The sequence below is a fragment of the Thunnus maccoyii genome, chromosome 6 (assembly GCF_910596095.1).
Source record: "Thunnus maccoyii chromosome 6, fThuMac1.1, whole genome shotgun sequence".
NCBI lineage: Eukaryota > Metazoa > Chordata > Actinopteri > Scombriformes > Scombridae > Thunnus > Thunnus maccoyii.
In genome coordinates, this window is record NC_056538.1 from 14,283,363 (window position 1) to 14,302,500 (window position 19,138).

Here is a 19,138-nt window from a genome sequence, read left to right on the forward strand (position 1 = left end):
TGAACTTTGCTTCACTCATTGCTGCTGAAACAGCATATACAATATATAGCTTAATGCAATAATATGTACAAAACTGTGTGAACCACAACACAAACAATTCAAATATTAAAAACTGTCTAATCACAATAGAAATTCAGTATGATCCCTACAGGCATTACAATGTTTGTTACAAGACATCTGATAGATTATACAGGTGTTCTTTATATTGTGTCCACTCCTTGTACATCCGATTAGGAAGCCAGTCAGTGTTGTCCTCTGTCCTCTGATCACAGCCACACAAACAACTTGTAAAATGTGAATTAAAAATCAGTTTTTTCTTCTTTTTTTACCTACTGTGTTTGTTTTATTGTCTATAAAGGTTTGTGTTTGTTTTCGATGCCTTTTTCATTTATCCCAACCTTTGTCCTAATGTTAGATTAGTCTGGTTTTTCCTGTTTGTTTGTTTTTTACGGACCGCCTCCCATCCTTCCTATTCCACCATCCCCGAGCAGTGCTGTCCAGAAGTGTTAAAGAATACTGCTTGTGCAATACATCTTAACTGTCCGTCCCTACGATGTAAGACATCACCGGTCTCCAAATCCTTTCAAATTCCTGCAGTCTGTCAGTAAGTGGAAGGTATCAGTCAGTGTTACGTCTTTCTTTTTCCAGAACAAAAGAATAATTTTCTTTGCACAAAGCAGACTGTAGGACAGGAGGTGATGCTGTGTGCTCTACATTCAGACACACCTTGGATAACCAAAAGTGGATCTGGTTTTACTTGGACTTTAAAAATCCTTGAGAGAAATGCAAATATCGCAACCCAGAATTCTTGTACTTGCGGGTTTAAGGCATGCTATGATTCTGCTTCTACTTGGTCACATTTCTCACAAATTGGTGACATTTCTGGAATGACTTTATGTAGTTTTCTCTTTGAGTAGTGCAGCCTGTGTAAAATTTAACAATGGCTGCCATTAATGGAACACATTAACATACTTCAGACCCTCATCCCAGATTTTGTTTCAGAGGCTTTTTATGTGGACAAGAGTATCATTTCACTGCAAAAAAACTTATTTTAATTCCAACATTTTATCAAGTCTTTCAAAACACATATTTTCTTAAAGCAAGTGAACAAATCTTGCCAGTGAAGTGAGACCATTTCAACCAGTTTCCAATAGAAATCAACTTGAAAAAAAAGTCTTGTATCTTGAAACTGGAGAAAATACAAAGAATGAAACTTGATTATTACAAAATACTCAAAGGTTAAATTATTGGATTGAAATCACTCATATTACAGACAGAAATGACTCAATAATAGGGAGATTTTTACAGTGATGACAAAAACTTTGAATCATCTTTATCAGGAAAATAAACATTTAGACCAGACATCAGAAAGAGATAAGGATCTATAAGTCACACATTTCTATTTCAGTGTAAACCACAGTGTATGGTCACATTATGAAAACATTAACATCATATGATTTGTCGCTGTGGTTGAGCGATCCGATGTTACATTTGTCAGCAGGCCCAGCATTTCCTAGCAGCCCTCCTGACCCCTCAGACTCTGTCACAACAAAATAACAGTAACATGATCGCACACCACCAAACTTTCAGCTCTCCAAGAACATTTTTGGCTGTAACATGCAGCTTGTTGAGTCTCATTCCCACCAACGTTTATTTATGTTTTACTGCACACTGACTAAACAATACAGACTGGGACTGGACAGATTAGAGGTAGAGAGATGAAAAGCACACTGCTCACAGTATTTTATTCACCTAACATGCTCAGAGCAGGCATAAGCCAGACTTGATCCCCATGAAAACAGCTGAATTATACAAGCTGTCGAGCATTTCACCAATAAGGCAGAATTACTGCTGAATTAGAGTGAATAGAGTATTTTCATCATAATTACTTCTTCAGCAGCTGTTTGCCCCGTAACATCTGATGATGATGATGTCATGGAAATGCAGCCCACAAGCCTCAGACTTCTGATGTTTCCTGAGACAAAAGCTGAATGTTTCTAGTGTCTCACTCTCCATGGCAACCAAGATCAACAACTGCCCCTTTTGTCTGATTAGAAATCCTTAAAATTACATATTTTGCTTCTCCCTTGTGTATTAATCCAGAATCTATGAATATGCAAGTATTGGTTGACTACTGGGGGCTGGTGTGCCTGCATGTCATTCTCTGTTTCTCACTCTCCTTGTTTCCTGACATCTCTAAACTGTTGCTGCCCAATAAAATGCCCAAAAATATATTTAAAAAAAAAAGGTTTAACTGCTGGACTGGACTACTTCACTGAAAAGTTGTATACTGTAAAGGAAGTTGTATACTTGACAACAATTGGCTCCAAACTAGACTTATGACGTCACAAGTTATGCTCATCTTAAGCTCAGATTTAAGATGAGCTCAGAGAAACTTTCCCTCTTCAGCAGACAAATGTGCAAACAGCCTTTAACTCTGCACATACATCATTCTGTACAGTGAAGCTCAAACACACATTTTTGAGTTGAGGGGGCCTTTAAGTCAGTCCTTCTTGGTCAGATCCAAAGTAAATAATACTTTTTTATATTACATTTTAAGCACAGTTTTCTGAAGTTTTTCCCTTTTTTTCCCGGACTACAGTTTAGTCTCTTGTATCTTTATTTGTTTCCCCAAGTGTGCAGATGTGTATCAGTGCTTTACCACAACTTAAAAAAATATTGGCTGCACAGTCACACAAAACTTCTTCAACAGAAGAAGTCTCTTTCCTGACTGCACTGTAATAAACTGCTGTAAAAGCCAAATTGTAACAGTAAGGTACTGTTATTTCTAAATACAGTAAAATACTGGAAATTTTGATGTTTTTTGAGCCAAAACCAAGAATGGACATTAACAGTAGGCTACTGTAAGATTTGATGGTAAAATACAGTATTTTGATTTTTGCTACCGCAGTAACAAACCAAAAGGTCAGTAACAACCTACTGAGGAAATAGAATAACATTTGGGGATCTGGTTACTCAGTTAATGACAATGTTTAATTTTTGCTAACATTAAGTTGGTATAATCCTAGCAAACACCTGGCAGGCACAAGAGAGCATTTTTAGGTAGTTTATCTTCAGCAGGTGGAAGTTTGAATTACTGGCATTTGAACAGTATTTTCACTGCTGTTTGCAAGTCTTTAGATTATGACTGTTTTCTCTTGAACTACATATCAGTGAATGCTAACGTTAGACCGTCCTGGTCTATACCTTCACATGCATTTCATAATTAATAATAGCCTAATATATAAATCACATAACAGCTGAAGTTGATTCAAATATGTTACCAAGTTGGTTAAGATATGTTAGCTATTGAGCCCCAAAACACAGAGTGATCATATTGGTCTCAGCTCAATCCAAGTTTTCAGGCTGTAGCTCAGTTACTGATATTGTAGTTTGTTACCAAGCTGAACTAAAACGTGGGACATAATGGGTGATTTCCAGGTAATAATATTGTTCACTCATAGTGAGTGTTATGTGTTGTTTTCAGGGATTTCATTGTGATAAACCCTGAGAGGTGAACAGAGGCCAGCTGGGGAATTCCTAAAAAGACAATCAAGCTCACATTGAATCCTCATCACAACCCTTCTGAAGAACTTGACGTCACTTCATAAAGATAAGTTCGGTGTCCTTGTTTAGAATGTTTATCTCCCATTCAAGTGTTTCTCTTTCTCTCTGTGCTCTATTTTCATTCTTGTTTCTGTCTCACTCAGTGAGCTGTGAGCCTGGAAGCCTGGATGTCGACCTTCTGCCAATTATAACAGAGGACATGTGAAGGCATTACAAACTGTTATCCTGCAACCTGTTTATGTGTGCTTTTATATTTTTTATCAGTAGTTTGCAAAGCAGTTGCTGTTTAGACTTATGACTAAGTTTTGCTGACAGCTCAGGATATTACAATTCACAGGTTTACATTGACCCCCAGTGAAAGGTCATGAACCTTGAGAATTATTTTTTCAAACATACTTAAATATACTCTATACTCATATTTGAAAGCTTTTGAATAAATGTTCAGTTCCATAAAGCTGTCACTTGTCTCATCCTCTTTTGTGTATTTTCAATGTAAACCTGGGCGAATCTTATTAGTGGACCATTAAGATTGAAGACACATTGTTATTTACAATATGTGTCTGCAATTTATAGTTGTTTTCATTAATATGAATAAGAAGAAAACTTTTCAGTTGTTTACTGTTAACATTTACAGTAAGAAACTGTTAAAGTAGATTACAATAAAAATACATTATATTACTGCAGGCCAACAGTATCAAACTGTAAACAACACTTTCTACAGCAGAATACTGTAATAATTTTTACAGTAATTAACTGTAAAATTACAGTAGTGACACTTTAAAAAATACGGTAAGATGCTGGCAGCTACAGCTGCCAGTGGTTTACTGTAATTTTACAGGGAAATTTGTTACAGTGTGTCCATCAAGGGAAAGGGAGAAGCTGCGGATACTCTAAATTTGTTAAGATTTCAGAGATGATTTCACCTGGTGGATCCTGGGCATGAGTCCTGCTGGAGAACCGCTGATGAATTTGTGTGACTGAAGGATACCTGAAAGAAACAGCTGTTGTATTGTAAAGTCATCTGAATGCTCTGACTGTTTATTGAAGGGTTTGTCTGAATAAGAGTGTCAGCCTTCTGAACAGCAGAGTGTCATCACTCAGGCCGCCCTCACTGAAGGCCTTTGAATGCACTGTTTTGTGCTCGCAGTCCAGCGAGGCCAGCCCCGGCCTGATTTTGAGTGCCTGATACAGATATGAGGTCACAGGATGAGGGAAAAAAGCCTTCCCCTCTCCATTGAGGGCTGTGGGCACTTCTACCCGAGTAAACAAACAAGCAGACGGCACTTTGCTTCCCTCAGGGGCCAATGATTCCCCTCGCAGAGAAGGAAGAGCCACAACAGCAGCTCTTAGACGTTGGTGTAGACAATCTCCTGGGGACGCTTCACAGCCTCCATCGATCATCAATATCTGGCAATTGTGCCACTTAGGTGTATAACAGAACGCTTTAGATGTGAGCTAGCATGTTTTTATTTACTGAAACTACCATAAAAAAAGTTATTCAGAGCTCTCAGGAAGCAGCAGTTGTTGTTCTTTGTGCTATGAGTCAACAGACTTCAAGGAGAATGATTAAGTATTTGTGTTGTCTGCACGATGCAGCTGGGAAAGTAAATTAAAGCAATTAATCAGGCACAGAGGCATCATAACATGGCTTGTGGCTGCCATTTGTATTGTGTTTTTTCCCTTAGCAATAGTAAAGTCTCTCAGTGGTGGTTTTGTGTGTGTGTGTGTGTGTGAGACTGTTTGTTAGTTTGTGTATGATGGATGATTGCTCTGTGAGCCATTAGACACTTCTGTGTGAGTGTGATCCTGAACTTCTGCATCTGTGAGGACAAAATGTTTCCACAGCAATAAGAGGAGGAAAAGAATTTAAGGTTTGGTCTTCAGTTTAGGATTAGATCTTAGATTAAGGTCAAAATGTTGGTGAAAGGAGGGAAAGGAAGATCGAAATGTCAAAAGCTGACAGGTTAAAGGTAGAAGGCACAACAGGTGACATTGTAGCATCTTGTTTTATTGTAAATAGTTAATAAAATAAGTGTTTAGATATATGGAGTATTAATAAGGGGAAGACAACTTGGTCCTTAGTTTCAAATTGGAGCAGAAAAAGTGAATTATACTTGTAGTAATTATAGTGTACTATATAGTAAATATAGTTATTGTTAAGTTGTTTGACTACTGTAAGGGATCATGACTAACAATTAAAGAGTATAAAAGAAAAAGAAAGAGGGGATTTATTCTTTTTTTTCATGCTTCTTGCTTAATTACTCTCACCTTGGTTATTTTTTCATTACTTTACTTTGTTTGTGGAGCATTTCATGCATGTGGGTTTTTTAAAATCAGTATTTACATAAATAATACATAAATAAATAAAGCACCGTGGTAGCTGAATGGTTACTGTGTACATCATTTAACCGCATTGTTGCATTGTCATACCCATCTCTCTCTCCCCTTGTTCCTGCATCTTTGCCCATTTTTCCAATAAAGGCAAAAAGTGAAATGAAAAAAAGTCGAATAACATAGAGGTATTCAGATCCTATACTTAAATAAAAGTAGCTGTGCAACAGTATAAAAATACTACATGTAACTTAAGTAAAATTACAAAAGCATTAACAGCAAAATTCACTTAAAGTATGAAAAGTAAGAGTACTATTAGAGTATTATTAAGTCATTATGGAGTTATATTATTATATGATTACTACTTTATAATCCCATGGGCAGTTTAATCTGTACTAATGCGTCACATTTTTAAAAAGTTGTCATATGTTTTGTGTGTAAAATCTGAATAGACATAAATGTGGTGGAGTAAAAAGTACAACGTTTCCCTTTGTGTTGTAGTGGAGTTGAAGTGGAAATATCAAGAAATGGAAATAAGCACAGAATTTGAGTAAATGTACTTTCCACCACTGAAAAAAATGGAGATTAACCAGCTATATTTAGGGTCCTCATGTGTATGCAGATACAACTGTGTGTGTTTGTAAGTGTGTCCATAGGCCAGAGGCAGCATGAAAGTACAAGACCCAAATGCCATGTCAGGATGCAAGTCCTTATTTGCCCTTCTGTCTTTGTAAAGTGCAGAGTGTGTGTGTGTGTGTGTGTGTGTGTGTGTGTGTGTGTATCTGGGCAGAGCAGACTGTATATTGTCGTCCAGCAAACACGTCAGTATCTGTGGCGTCGCATGTCTCTGCATGCAGAGCTGACTGTGTGTTTTTTAGACTGTTCCCAGGATGGTCAGAAGGTTTCTGGCATTATAAACATGCTAAATAAATGAAACTGCCTATACAGACCTACAATCGCAGGTTTCAGCTGCTGCAATACCATAAATGTGGGGAACATTATCTTTAAACCCTACACGACCCAGATGTGATCTTTTCCAGCCGTCACAACATATGTGAACATCTGTAAAATCTAGGTCACACGGGGTTACAGATCACGTTTTTCTGTGGGGAAGGGGTGATCACATTGGTTGCTTTGTCCTGCTTTGCCCATCTTACACATCACATTTAATCATTACACATGTATAGTAATCCAGACAGTCAGCCCCCCGCCCTACTTTTTGCATCGAGAGAGAGAGAAACAGACGTAAACATAGACATCAGCACAGAGGCAGTCAGGTCGGTCAATCAAAGAGACAGTGGAGGGGTGGGCATGCATGGCAGACCCAGACAGTGCATGACACCGACTCCTCCGCTGCTCTGTTTTAGGAAAAAGAGAGAGAGACAGGGTTGCTAGGAGACCTGGCCCAATGCAAACATGGCACCATCTGCTGCAGTGAGATTTGGAGTGGGTTAGCCAAGTCGGACAGAGAGAGACCATCCCAGGAGGATCAGTGGAAACAACACTACAGGGGAAAGAGAGGATAGCAGAGGGCAGTGGGAGGAGAGGAAGGGTGATAATGAAAGATGAGGGGGAGGAAAGGAAAGCAGAATGAAGGAGAGGAGGAAAGTAAGCATGACGAGAAGCTTGATTAATGTATGACTAACAGGAGTGACTCTCAACCCACCCACTCATAACCCTCCTACGCACACATTAACACACACATATATATACATATTCAAATTCATTCCAGTCTCACAGAAAAACATTGTGAGCATAATTATCATGTTATTTTCTGTATTAAGGTGAGATAAAGATATGATAAACGCTGGTGGAGGTGAAACCAAGCTACTGCTGCTGCTGCTGCTGCTGTTGTTTTTTTCCCATTCCCCCAAAAGTAACAGATGATGCACTTGTTACCATGGGGACAATAAAATGTCATTATCACATATCACAGTTCAGTCGCAGCCTGGTGAATTCACACAGCCACCTCGTAATTACTGTGAATGAGTCATTTCTGTCACCATTGCTGTTATTAGCGGTGTGTTTTAACTAAAAAAGCAAAAACAAAATGTTACCTAAGGTTCACACAAGTCATCTGTGACTGTGATCATTTTAGTAAAGGGACTCTCCACAGATTTTACACATGAAGATCAGTTTTCCTGGCAGAAAGAGAAAGTCTGTGAAAACAGTTGTATAATATCTATTATGGCTCTGAGGGGAGCTTTTTTAAAATGAGGCTATGTAATGTTTGAGAGAGGAAATAACACATTATTCCTCTTACAGATGAAAAGTTGAGTTCATAAGCAATAAAATACACCTTTGTCCAATTCAATACACTCAGCTGTTTTGATGCAACAGCCTGCCAGCCATCAATGTTGAGCATCCTTTTCAAAAATCTGTCTCCTGTGTGTCTCCCTTAATCAAAGTGCAATGCTATATCATTAGACCAGTACCAAGGTTGCATGAGAAGAAACAAACAGTATATTCCATACAGATATCAAGGTGCATTTTATTAGATGAAGATCCAATGATATATAGTCAACATCAGCATCCTCCTTTACAAAAGACATTAAAATTGAAACATTTTCAGTAAAAAAGTAGTATTGTACAGCCAATGTGGGGTACCAGAGAGAAAGCATGACATGACCTAAATCATATTCATTCATCATCTTATGGATCATAGATAAAACACGATACATTAACATTATTTACAGTCTGTAACACAGAGGTTGACATGAATGGTAATCCTCCTGGTGAATACAGTAAATAGAATATATTCATATATTAAGATCTTTTGTTTACAAAATCATAATGCATTATATATATCACAGAGAAAGGCTATCCACAACCTTGGCTTTCAGCTATACACACCCCCTTGTTTTGCCCAAGCAAAATGAGATCTTTTGTTTGGTCAATTTATTGTTGATGGGTGGGTTCTTTGGTTGTGCTGGGTTTTATATCACAGCCTCCGACTGAGCAGTCAGCTGCTGTGTGTTACTGAAGAGTTACTCTATTTACGGTTTGGTTGTAACTGGAGAGTTTTGAGCAGGGCAACTTTTAGGGGCAATGTTTGCAACAGCAACAGGGAAACAATGTGTGACACACAGGGCAACTAATTTCACTTCCCTTAACCAGGATCACATTTATATCTGTAATGCTTTTGTGTCGCTGCAGAAGTATTTGCGGACGTGGTTACTAATTGTTGTATTAAAGCACAAGGTTTCATTGCTTTTCTTTTCACGAACACATGATGAAGACTGACACAAAACTGGCCAGAGTTTTTAGCTTGTGCATGCAAGAAAGATGCATTTCCACAGGATGGAGGAAGTAATGGATTCTCTCATATGAAAATAACACATTTCCATTAGAGAATAACACATTCAGCACATTAAGTAGGATCCTGGCCTGAGCAAAGGAGAGTTACCATCCATCAAGGTACCTGAGCAATGTTACCCATTAACGTTACCTCAAATATTACCCAGGTGTCATAACAGGGAATATTTAGTAAGCTAAATGAGGTGGGAAAAATAAGAAAAAACAAGAATTATCTAAAACTGGAGCAAAACCTAAGTAAATAATGTGTTGGTGCATTAAGGACAAAAGAATAAGAAGTCTGTCCATTACATTGCGCCATAATGTTGCCCAGTAGGTTTGTTATAGTGTTTTATTCTGGTCAGTTAGTGAAGAACTAGTGTGACAGCAGTTAAACAGCAGTCATCCCAGACTGAAAGAGAGCCTAAGAGTGATGGGTATTACCTTTTATACATATGCATCTACAGTACACACCTCTGTGGTCATGTGAATAACATGTAACTTCATAAAAAGTTATCTTTTTTAACGTTGCATTTTCCCTCGGCCCATGAATCCAGTCATGCGTTGCGGCCATTTGTTTAACAGTTTCTTCAAATCAAAGTATTTGTTTGCAGCTGACCTACAACAGTAGAAAGACGCTCACAGTGCTCGCAAAACCTTTGGGAATCCCAGCCAAAGTCGTCCACCTGAGACACGCTTATGTTGTGTAATTCTATCTGGCCAAGTAACAAAGGTAGACCCAGACATACACGAAGCGGATCAGCAGATCACTTTACACGACTCGGTGTATCGAAGGGTGAATAAAACCCAGGGGACCTGCCTTGCTGCTGCGAGGGCAAATTCCTGCGAGGTTTTAGGACAAGCCGGTGGCTGTCTGTCTGTATCTCTTTCGCTCTCGGCCCACCCTGCCCCGTCCTGAGCTGCATCGCTGGCAAGGCATGGAGTGGATCCCAGCCAGAAGCCATCAAACCCACTGCATAATTGGATCAGGATCTTTCCTCCCCGCTGCCCCTCCCTACATGTTCAGTGAGCGGCCTGGTGGGCGGCAATCCCTGCACCCACCCCATCCGCCACAACCTAACGCCCATGTGCTCGGGCCTCCGTGCCAAGCCTCAGCGCCAGGCCTCATCACTGGCCCAGCTGGCATGGCCCCAATCAGCTGGATTTGCTATAATCATCTTAGGTCATCTCATTCACATTGGGAACAGAGCGAATGCCCGTCAGCTCTTCAAGCAAGGCCACTGAACCCCACCAGGGTTCATCTGGTCCTTCTGGATACATTTCCACTGAGTGACCTGCTAATAACCGGTTTATTGTTAAACAAGTTAGAATACCTCACACACTGACGTTCCTGCAGGTTCAGAGGGAGTGTTGCCACCTTTTTAAGAGTTATCAAATCACGTTTCAGTATCAAAAAGAGACCTTTTGTCTCATCTACCGTTGCTGGCCAGTCACCTAGTCCTGCTAGCTGCGTACAAGCCTGCCTAGTCTGTCTCTCTCTGTCAAGCTGGGATGTCTGGGACCTTGATGTATGTGTGTGTGTGTGTGTGTGTTTGTTTGTGTGTGTGTGTTTGTGTGTCTACATCAAGAGGTGTGGTAGGGAGGGATGGGCAGAGAGTTACAGAGGTTAATGGTAAATCAGCCAAACCAAAGTCACACACTCACCCACCTCACACAACCTCCCTCCCTCCCATCCATTTGTCCGTCCATCCATCCATTCACCCAGCCCCCTCCCCTCCCCTCCGCTGTGGTTGTGTCCCGGCTACTCGTCCCTCAGTCCCAGCCGTTGTCCTTGATCATGTGGGCCAGCTCGATGATGAACTTGCCCTCTTTATACTTCTGACTGCTCTCAAAGGCATGTTCCTGGAGGGTGTGGCAGAGGAAAGAAGAGACAGAGAGACACCATTTAATTCAAATGACAGATAGATACAGAATAATAATATGTTTAAATCACTGACAGAGAGCAGGATAGTGTAGGATAAGACACAAGAAGCACAAAAAAAAAACGTGCTCAAGACAGTCTTTCTAGCTGCATATAAAAATCCTTGACTCAGTCCTGGCATGTCTCTGCTCTTGGCTCTATGGAAGCTGCTTATATAACCGTCAGTCACTGAACACTGCAGAGGAGTCTGCAGAACCAAAACTCTAACCGGGCTGAAAGTCCATACCTCACATTGGCAAAAATGTCTGTCTAACCACTAATATTCTGGCAAATCCAAAAGCTGACAGGTTTGATCCTCGAAACAGCCAGCAGAGAGGTAGAGTCTGCTCTAATTTTGCAGGCAGCAACATGCATTTCGACTGTTAGGCGTCTAATCCAAAATTCCTCTGGAAAATAGGAATGAGATTCATAGAAAATGCCAGAAACACAAAGTCTGAGCTACACAGAAGCTTATTAGCTCAACTTAGTGTTGTTCTTGTAGGTAAAATACATGAACAAATGCCTCAACTGACACCATAATTGTGAATTTTCTTCACATATCTAAATATTGAATGTAGTGGCTACTGAGATAATGTAACTCAGTAAGTCGAAAGCCCCTTTAGACATATACCGCGTTACATAAATGTGACGGCAGTTTTGGTCTCATGTCTGATTAACCGCATGAGTCACTTTTATGTAAAAGTCAATCGTACTAGGTCGGACCTAGGAACATCTCTGCCGTCATATTAACGTCAAGGCTACGAAGGCACACAGAGAGAGATATTAAACACACATCGAGTTCCAACTTGTTAAGAGCTCCGTACAAGTAATGAGAGCTAAAAGACCAAAATTCACGACACCGCAGTTGAAGTTGAAGTCAACCTCCAACTTGGATAAACACAGAGTCAATTTCTTTTTCTTTTTTTCCAAGAATTGTGGGTCTCAACAGCTGATTTCTCCTCCTCTAATATGTGTAATTGTGTTTATTGTTTCAACAGTAAGATTTAAAAACAGAGGGCATCTGTTTGTGAATGTCTTAGCCATGCTGGTCACATGATAACACTCAGCTGGTGGTGGTTGCCTGCTAATCCCACCTCATCTCTATCCAGTTCCACCTCCAATATCCCCATATTTGTGTGTTTTTCTGGCCACAGTATCGTAACTGACAAAGATGGTGGTGAGCGGTAAACCCAAATCCAAATTTGAAAAGCTCTTTTTGGAAACCCACAGGTAAAATCACTGAAGATATTCCTGTTTTAAACTATGTATTTATTACACCCCTTTAACTAAACATTTCATATATTATAGCCATCGTTTCAACACAGCTCCTATTTTTAAAACCGTTTGAAGGGCATTTTTTTAAGCACAGTTGCTCATCAATGATGCTTTCTACTTACAGTCCATTAACAGTCACATGTGAAAAAGCAGACAGTCACTGTGAAAACGCAGAGAGTCACAGAGTAGGCCGATACAAATGTTCTTTCACTGTGGAGCGTCTGTACCTGGTTTTGTCTTTGGCTATTTCTGTTCAGAGCTGCAGAGGCACGTTATCAGATTTCTCGGTGTAGAAGTGCAGTAGGTCAAGCCTCCCCACAGAACTTTGATGACTGCAGAAAATCAGCACAACTGCAACTGATATTAATGGCAGCCCTCCATTAAGTCCTATTTGGTGTCTGTGTGCTTGTGCACACATGTGTTTTCTCTGCCTTGTGGGGTCCTGACAGGAATAGAAACTACCCAGAAAAGTAGCTACTTGTGAAGCTGCTTCACCAGGTGTTTACCAGGCGTCATAAGGAAAATTGTTATTTTTATCCCGGAAGGTTAAAGAGCCACGTTTAAGGTTAGACATGTAACTGTGAATGTTACAGTTAGAGGTTAGGTAAAGAGTGATGGTCAATGGAGCCCTCTCAGAAGCCAAACAACAGGGATATTGTATATGTGTGTGTGTGTGTGTGTGTGTGTGTGTGTGTGTGTGTGTGTATGTGTGCGTCAACCTCTAAAGGATATAGTCACGTGCCCTATAGTGTAAACTCTCACCTCCATGCTGACAGGGTTCACCAGTGACAGCTGCATATGCTCAGCTTTGCTGATATATGAAGACAGCTAGCATGTGTGCATCATGTTCAGTTCACCCTGACATAGGAGCTAAAATACCACCTGTACTAAAGACACGCTGCACGTGTATTTTGACGTGTTATATCACCGCTTTGTGTTGAATGTATAGCTCTAATATTAGCCAAAGCTACACAGCGAGGCTAATAATGTTATTTTAACTGTAAGTGTTAAAATCCACAACACTGCCAGTTTTTATGAAATTTATCAACAATTATTAAAAGGGACATATCAGGCCTTTTGTGATTTTCTATTATTTTTATACTGTTATGATGTCAGATGTCTGTTAAACATGGTTAAAGGTCTAAAACTTGTAAAATGCTCCCTGCAAGTCAAAAGCTGGGGCTTCGTTTGCAATGTTACCTCAATTTCCTCCTTGTGATGATTACAGATCGTTCGTACATGCCCACAAATGGCCATCCATTAGTAACCTTTGTTGCTAAGGTTGTTCCATTGGCCAATAGAGCCCCAGAATATAAATATAGACCTGGAAATGTGCATGATGTGTCCCCTTCAACACTAGCAATGACAGTTGTGATGAAAATCAGCCATATAAAGTAGACATCTGCTATAATAATAACACTACTACGATATCTGCTATAAAGTCAACTATAATAAAACCTAAGGCATATACTGCATGTATAAATGCAGTATCAGATGTCTAAATCAGATGTCTTTTACTTCCACAAAACATCAAAAACTCATCACAAGTCACATAAGATAAATAAAGACTTCTCCTTCTGGTCTCCATCTGTTCTGAGCAGTCAATCTAATAACTCATTCAGCCCAGAGCCGTACCGCTGCACTGACCCTGAGAGAGGAGGAGGTCCCAAATATAATTAGGGTGCACACAAAATTAGGGTGTGCTTTAATAACAACCTCCCAGTTTATCGTCCTCTAACCATGGATGTAGTTTGTGTGCTGTGCATCAAATCAGCCAAGGACACTTACGTATTTCCATCCCAGGGTCGTCTTGCAGTTCTCACAGTAGATATCTGCTACAGCGTGCAGACCCGTGAGCAGAACTCTCTCCTCCGCAGGGCCACACCCGACGTTCACCCTGAGAGAGGGAAAATCAGTTGGGGGGGGGGGGAGAGCGAGAGACAACAGTTAAAAGAAATTGCTGTGTGTAAGTGGCTCAAGTTAAACTCGCTCAGTTGCATGAACTGTATAATGTGCTCCAAATGAGTCACTGCCTCACACCCACTCAACACAGCGCATACAGATAGGGCACCAGGCTGCGGAGCACAGATTCAAACAGCCTCATTTTCACACTCAATTCAGCTGATAATGACAGCGCTCCGAGGCACACTACACTGGCGCTTCACAAACAATATAACTGCCGTGTTTTCCTGGCACATAACGTCAGCTGCAAAGCCGTTTGTGAACAGGTGGGTGTGAAAAACAACAAGAGAGGGGACACTCACACTGAGTTGAACAGGTAGGCTCTGCCCTGGCTGCCCTGGAACGACTGCAGAGACAAGATGAGACAGAGATCAAAAGGCTGAAATAAGAATCCACCCTTTCATTTTCTGCTTGGTTTCCATGTTACTTAAATAGAGGGTATTATTTTAAAACCTGTAGACAAAATCTTTATGAATGTCTACTTTAAACTGGTGTGTCGTCTCTCAGTTACAGCATGGTTGACTAATGCATAAGTAGCTTTACCACTAGCGATGTAGTTATTCTCTAGCAGGACAACAAACAAGCTGCTGCAGATTTATGTAGCGCAGCTGTGTTACGACCGGCAGAAGGTCTTTGTGTACAGGTGAGCTGTGTTTTCATAATCGTTCGTGGAAAAAGTGATAGTGCATTCATAATCCAATTCACTAACCAGCTTATAACATAATCCATCCACAGGAAATTATGAGTTGGCGGCTGACGCAGACATACAGGTGTGTATTTTTATAACACCTCATCCTCTCTCCACCTTTTATCATTTTCAACACTTGTCCTTTAATTGAATTTAACACTTGTAGATTATATTCTGTAAAATTAAATGCACTGTAAATTGAAACACTATAAAATAAGACACTTGTCTCTAAAGAAACCTACTTTATGTGTGATCTAATAACACACACAGATCAGTTTCCAGGGGCAACCAGTGTTCGGTAAAATGAGCCGAGTCACTGGAGTCACTGGTGCCACTGTCACAGCCTGGTTACCTTGGAGATGAGCTCGTCATGGTTCGCAAGGTGAGCTCGGCAGTGGATGCAGCTGTAGGTTCGGTGGCAGCTCGGCAGGTACGCCTGGAAGGTCTTGGAGCGTGTCATTCTGACCATGGGCGGGGTTGGCGGGCGGTGCAAGAAGGGACTGCCAGCCCAGGTCGGCTCACAGGGGAAGCACCGCAACACACAGGTGAGGGCCGTGGTGGGCGGTGGGTCGGGAGGCGAACACCTGAGCACGGGAGGAACAAAAGAGTGGCTAATGGTTACATCGGTTGTGTAACAGCTGCTTTCTGAGGCTGATGTTGCAAACTGAGCCACAGGTGTATCACTGCTGATGGGATTATGCAGTCCTCTGTGGGTTTAGGGAATTCTCCCAACCTGCTTGTGTGTGTGAAAACCTTAAAAGCCCCAAAAAGCTGCGATGTGATGCATTATTCATGAGCCTCTGTCCGAGGCTGAGTCACTGCATTTCACTTTTCAAGTTTCAAGCTGAGAACACTTAAAGAAAACCTGCTTTAAGAGATAACCATGAAACAGACCTCCACCGCGCAAGAAAACAACACCGAACATCTACCAAGTGGCCAAATATGAGTCCCAACTGGTGGAGGGAGCAGTTTAGGCTCCAGTTACAGGAACAGACTGATGTGTGGCTGTTTCCATTAGTTCAATCAGCACAGACCTTTTCAATACACACAGTTCACATTCTGTGTTGAAGTCTACGAGGCTGCGGAGATAATCTGCTTAGCCTAGCACAACTGCGAGGCTCGCGCTATACTCACTCCATGATATCCAAATAGACCGAGCCCTTAAAATACTTCTGCTTGGTGTGCCCTGGTGACTGAGAAGATTAGTGAGCTGGCCTGGGAACCCATCCCAAAAGGCTCTAGGACCAGAAGCATGTTTTGACGAACTGTACAGGAGAAGCTAAATGGTTAAGGGCCAATGCTTTCTATTGGTGCAGTAATCATGTTTGTGTTGAGATTTCAGCACACTAAACACATCCTATCAATCACAGAATGTAATCTAGTCATATTCCCCACTGCTATACTTTCCATAAAGATGCAGAGAAGCCTGATCAAAACAAAGAAATATGCAACTTTTATCGTCTACCTGCCGACTCACCGACCTATCTTTCAATATTTTATAGAAAACATGACCTTTCTAACTAAATAAAACAGGCAGTTTTATACTTGACAGGACTATGACTCTATAAGACGAGTTGTTTCATCACCTTCACCACATGCTGTCCTATTCTGTCTCCTCTCCTTCCTGTCAGTCTTTAGTGAACCATCTGGAAAAACTAATAAAATACTGAATGGGAGCAGGAGGCCTCTGTGAGTTTAGGACAAACAACAGAGAGAGAGAGACATAGAGAGAGAGAGAGAGAGAGAGAGGCCTCTTTACTTTGCTGCTCTGCAATATGATTGTTTTTACTGTTGGACGGAGGCTGATAAAGGCTCCAGTGCTAATGGGAAGGACCGGGAGGATAGAAATAAATAAGGCAGTGAGATGTGCCACTTGTTTTCTCTCTGACTCGGTGCCAGCGGCGTGGGATCGGGGCACAAAGACACGCTCAGTACAGTTGTCAGAGTTGACCCCTGACACACATACTCACACACACACACACACACACACACAGACTGATATTTAACCCAAAGCATGTTTTATCCTTTCGGTCATTTCAGGACTGAGGACAAGGACGAAGTAACCAGTCCTCTAAGATTTCTTTAAAATATTGAGTCCTGCCATCCAGAATCATCCCTGATACATGATCAATTATCTTATTTATTCAGGACACCAGTTCCCACTTCATACTTACATTTGGCTGCTACAAATATGATATTAGAGCTGAAACTATTGGTTAATTCATCGATGGAAATGAATCACCTAACTATTTTGATCATTCATTAACTATTAAAGCAAATTTTCAAACAAAAATCCAAACTGTTGGTGAGGATTTGCTGTTTTTCTCTGTTTTACATCATTGTAGACTGAAAATCTTTGGGTTTGGGACTGTTGGTCAGACTAACCAATACATATGAAGACATCATCATGGGCTTCAGGGAACTTTGACAGGTATTTTTCACTATTTTCTGACGTTTCATAGATCAAACATTTAATTGACAATGACACTATTCATTAGTTTCAGCCTTATATGTGATGAAATTTGCAACAGTTGCATCAGAGCTGCCTGATTACAGCTCAGTGATTAGTCTTAGGTACGGTAGGTAATCTAGGAACAGAAGCTTCAAACTTAAGCTTCAAATTTAATTACATTAAAATCTTCTTCTTCTTCTAATACTGCATTTGCCACAAGTCACACGTGATCAATGAACTGGCTAAACACCTAAAACGTGAACGTGCCATATGGACAAGAAGCCGTCCATCACAGCCACAGCAAGGCCAAACAGAGAAGCTGTTGTTGCAGTTAATGTTGACATATAGAGCATCATGCCATTAATGTGCCCTCAGCAGACCAACAACAGCAGGGTCGGATTATAGTATTGTATATAATACACATCTTCTGGTGGGTCATATATAATCCATGTAGAGTTCTCTCTCTCTCTCTCTGTGTGTGTGTGTGTGTGTGTGTATATTATCTGCAGTCGCTCTGAAGTGATGAATCACTTCATTAAAGCAACAACAGCAGTCGGACGCTGTATGTCAGCAGCTTTGGATAAAAACAATATCTGTTACTGCTGTGATTATTATAAATAGATTCGAAAGCAGTCACTGTGTAAGATGTTAAGAGCCTAAACAATAAGTAACAATAAGTAATAACTATTTTGATCAGGGCTGCAACTAACAATTCATTTCATAATTGATTTATCTGCCAATTATTTTCTTGATTAATCGTTTTGTCCATAAAACATCAGAAATCAGTAAAAAAATGTCACAATATCCTGGAGCACAAGGTCTCATTTTGTCTGACATACAGTCCAAAATCCAAAAATATTCAATTAACTACAATTGAAGACCAAGAAAAGCAGCAAATTCTCATATTTAAGAACCTGGAGCCATCAAATATATTGCCTTTTTGCCTTTTGCAAAATATGACTTAAATTCCAAATATGACTCAGCTCCTGCGTCTCAAGTTGCTACTTTTCTCTGCTTTGTGTCTATTTTAGACTGTTGTTCAGGCAAAACGAGACATTTTAAGACATCGACTTGGACTCTGGGAACCTTTTCAGGAGCACTTTTTAACTATTTCTTAACATTTTATTGACCAAATTATTAATCGAGAAAATGATTAGCAGATTGATTGATAATGAAAATAATCATTAGCTGAAGCCCTAGAGATGTTTGGCCATGATATCTTTTTGACACTGTATAATATAATATAATATAATATAATATAATATAATATAATATAATATAATATATACTGTATGATCAAAAACTTATTTTTGGTTTGTTTCATACACATTTTCTTACAACTGAATTATGATGTAGATTAAAAACTTCATTGAGACAAGAAGGCAACCAAACATACAAACGAGAAATATTTAATAGAAAGCATTTGCAGGCTTTAGCACCACATTACACAGATGAAAATGTACTGGAACCTGTTCAAGGCTGGAGTATAACGCTGGTTGACATTTAAGAACAACTTCTAATTAGTTTCCAAGAACAGGACATGCTTGAAAATAATTTTGCAAGGAAATATTGTGTTTGTGGGAACAAGGCTGCGGACACAAAGAGTCAACCCAGGCTGCCTGCTTTGCACTAAAAAAAAAAACCCTCT

The 19,138-nt window shown here is 40.2% G+C and overlaps 2 protein-coding genes across 2 annotated transcripts in view; both read right to left on the bottom strand.

Annotated features, from left to right (window-relative positions):
- Window positions 1–8,766: 8,766 nt before the first annotated feature.
- The window catches only part of LOC121898357 (protein yippee-like 2), a 12,938-nt gene continuing 2,566 nt past the window's right edge, over window positions 8,767–19,138 (bottom strand). The window contains exons 2-5 of the mRNA XM_042413356.1: window positions 15,391–15,622; window positions 14,653–14,696; window positions 14,177–14,285; window positions 8,767–11,055 (exon numbers count right to left, since the gene is read on the bottom strand). Coding sequence (XP_042269290.1) covers window positions 10,966–11,055; window positions 14,177–14,285; window positions 14,653–14,696; window positions 15,391–15,507 — 360 coding nt within the window. The 5' untranslated portion in view covers window positions 15,508–15,622 and the 3' untranslated portion in view covers window positions 8,767–10,965. The remainder of the gene's footprint in view (window positions 11,056–14,176; window positions 14,286–14,652; window positions 14,697–15,390; window positions 15,623–19,138) is intronic.
- gdpd1 (glycerophosphodiester phosphodiesterase domain containing 1) overlaps window positions 13,045–19,138 on the bottom strand; it is an 18,135-nt gene continuing 12,041 nt past the window's right edge. The window contains exon 12 of the mRNA XM_042413355.1: window positions 13,045–13,100. The gene's annotated coding sequence lies outside the window, so the exon portion shown is untranslated. The remainder of the gene's footprint in view (window positions 13,101–19,138) is intronic.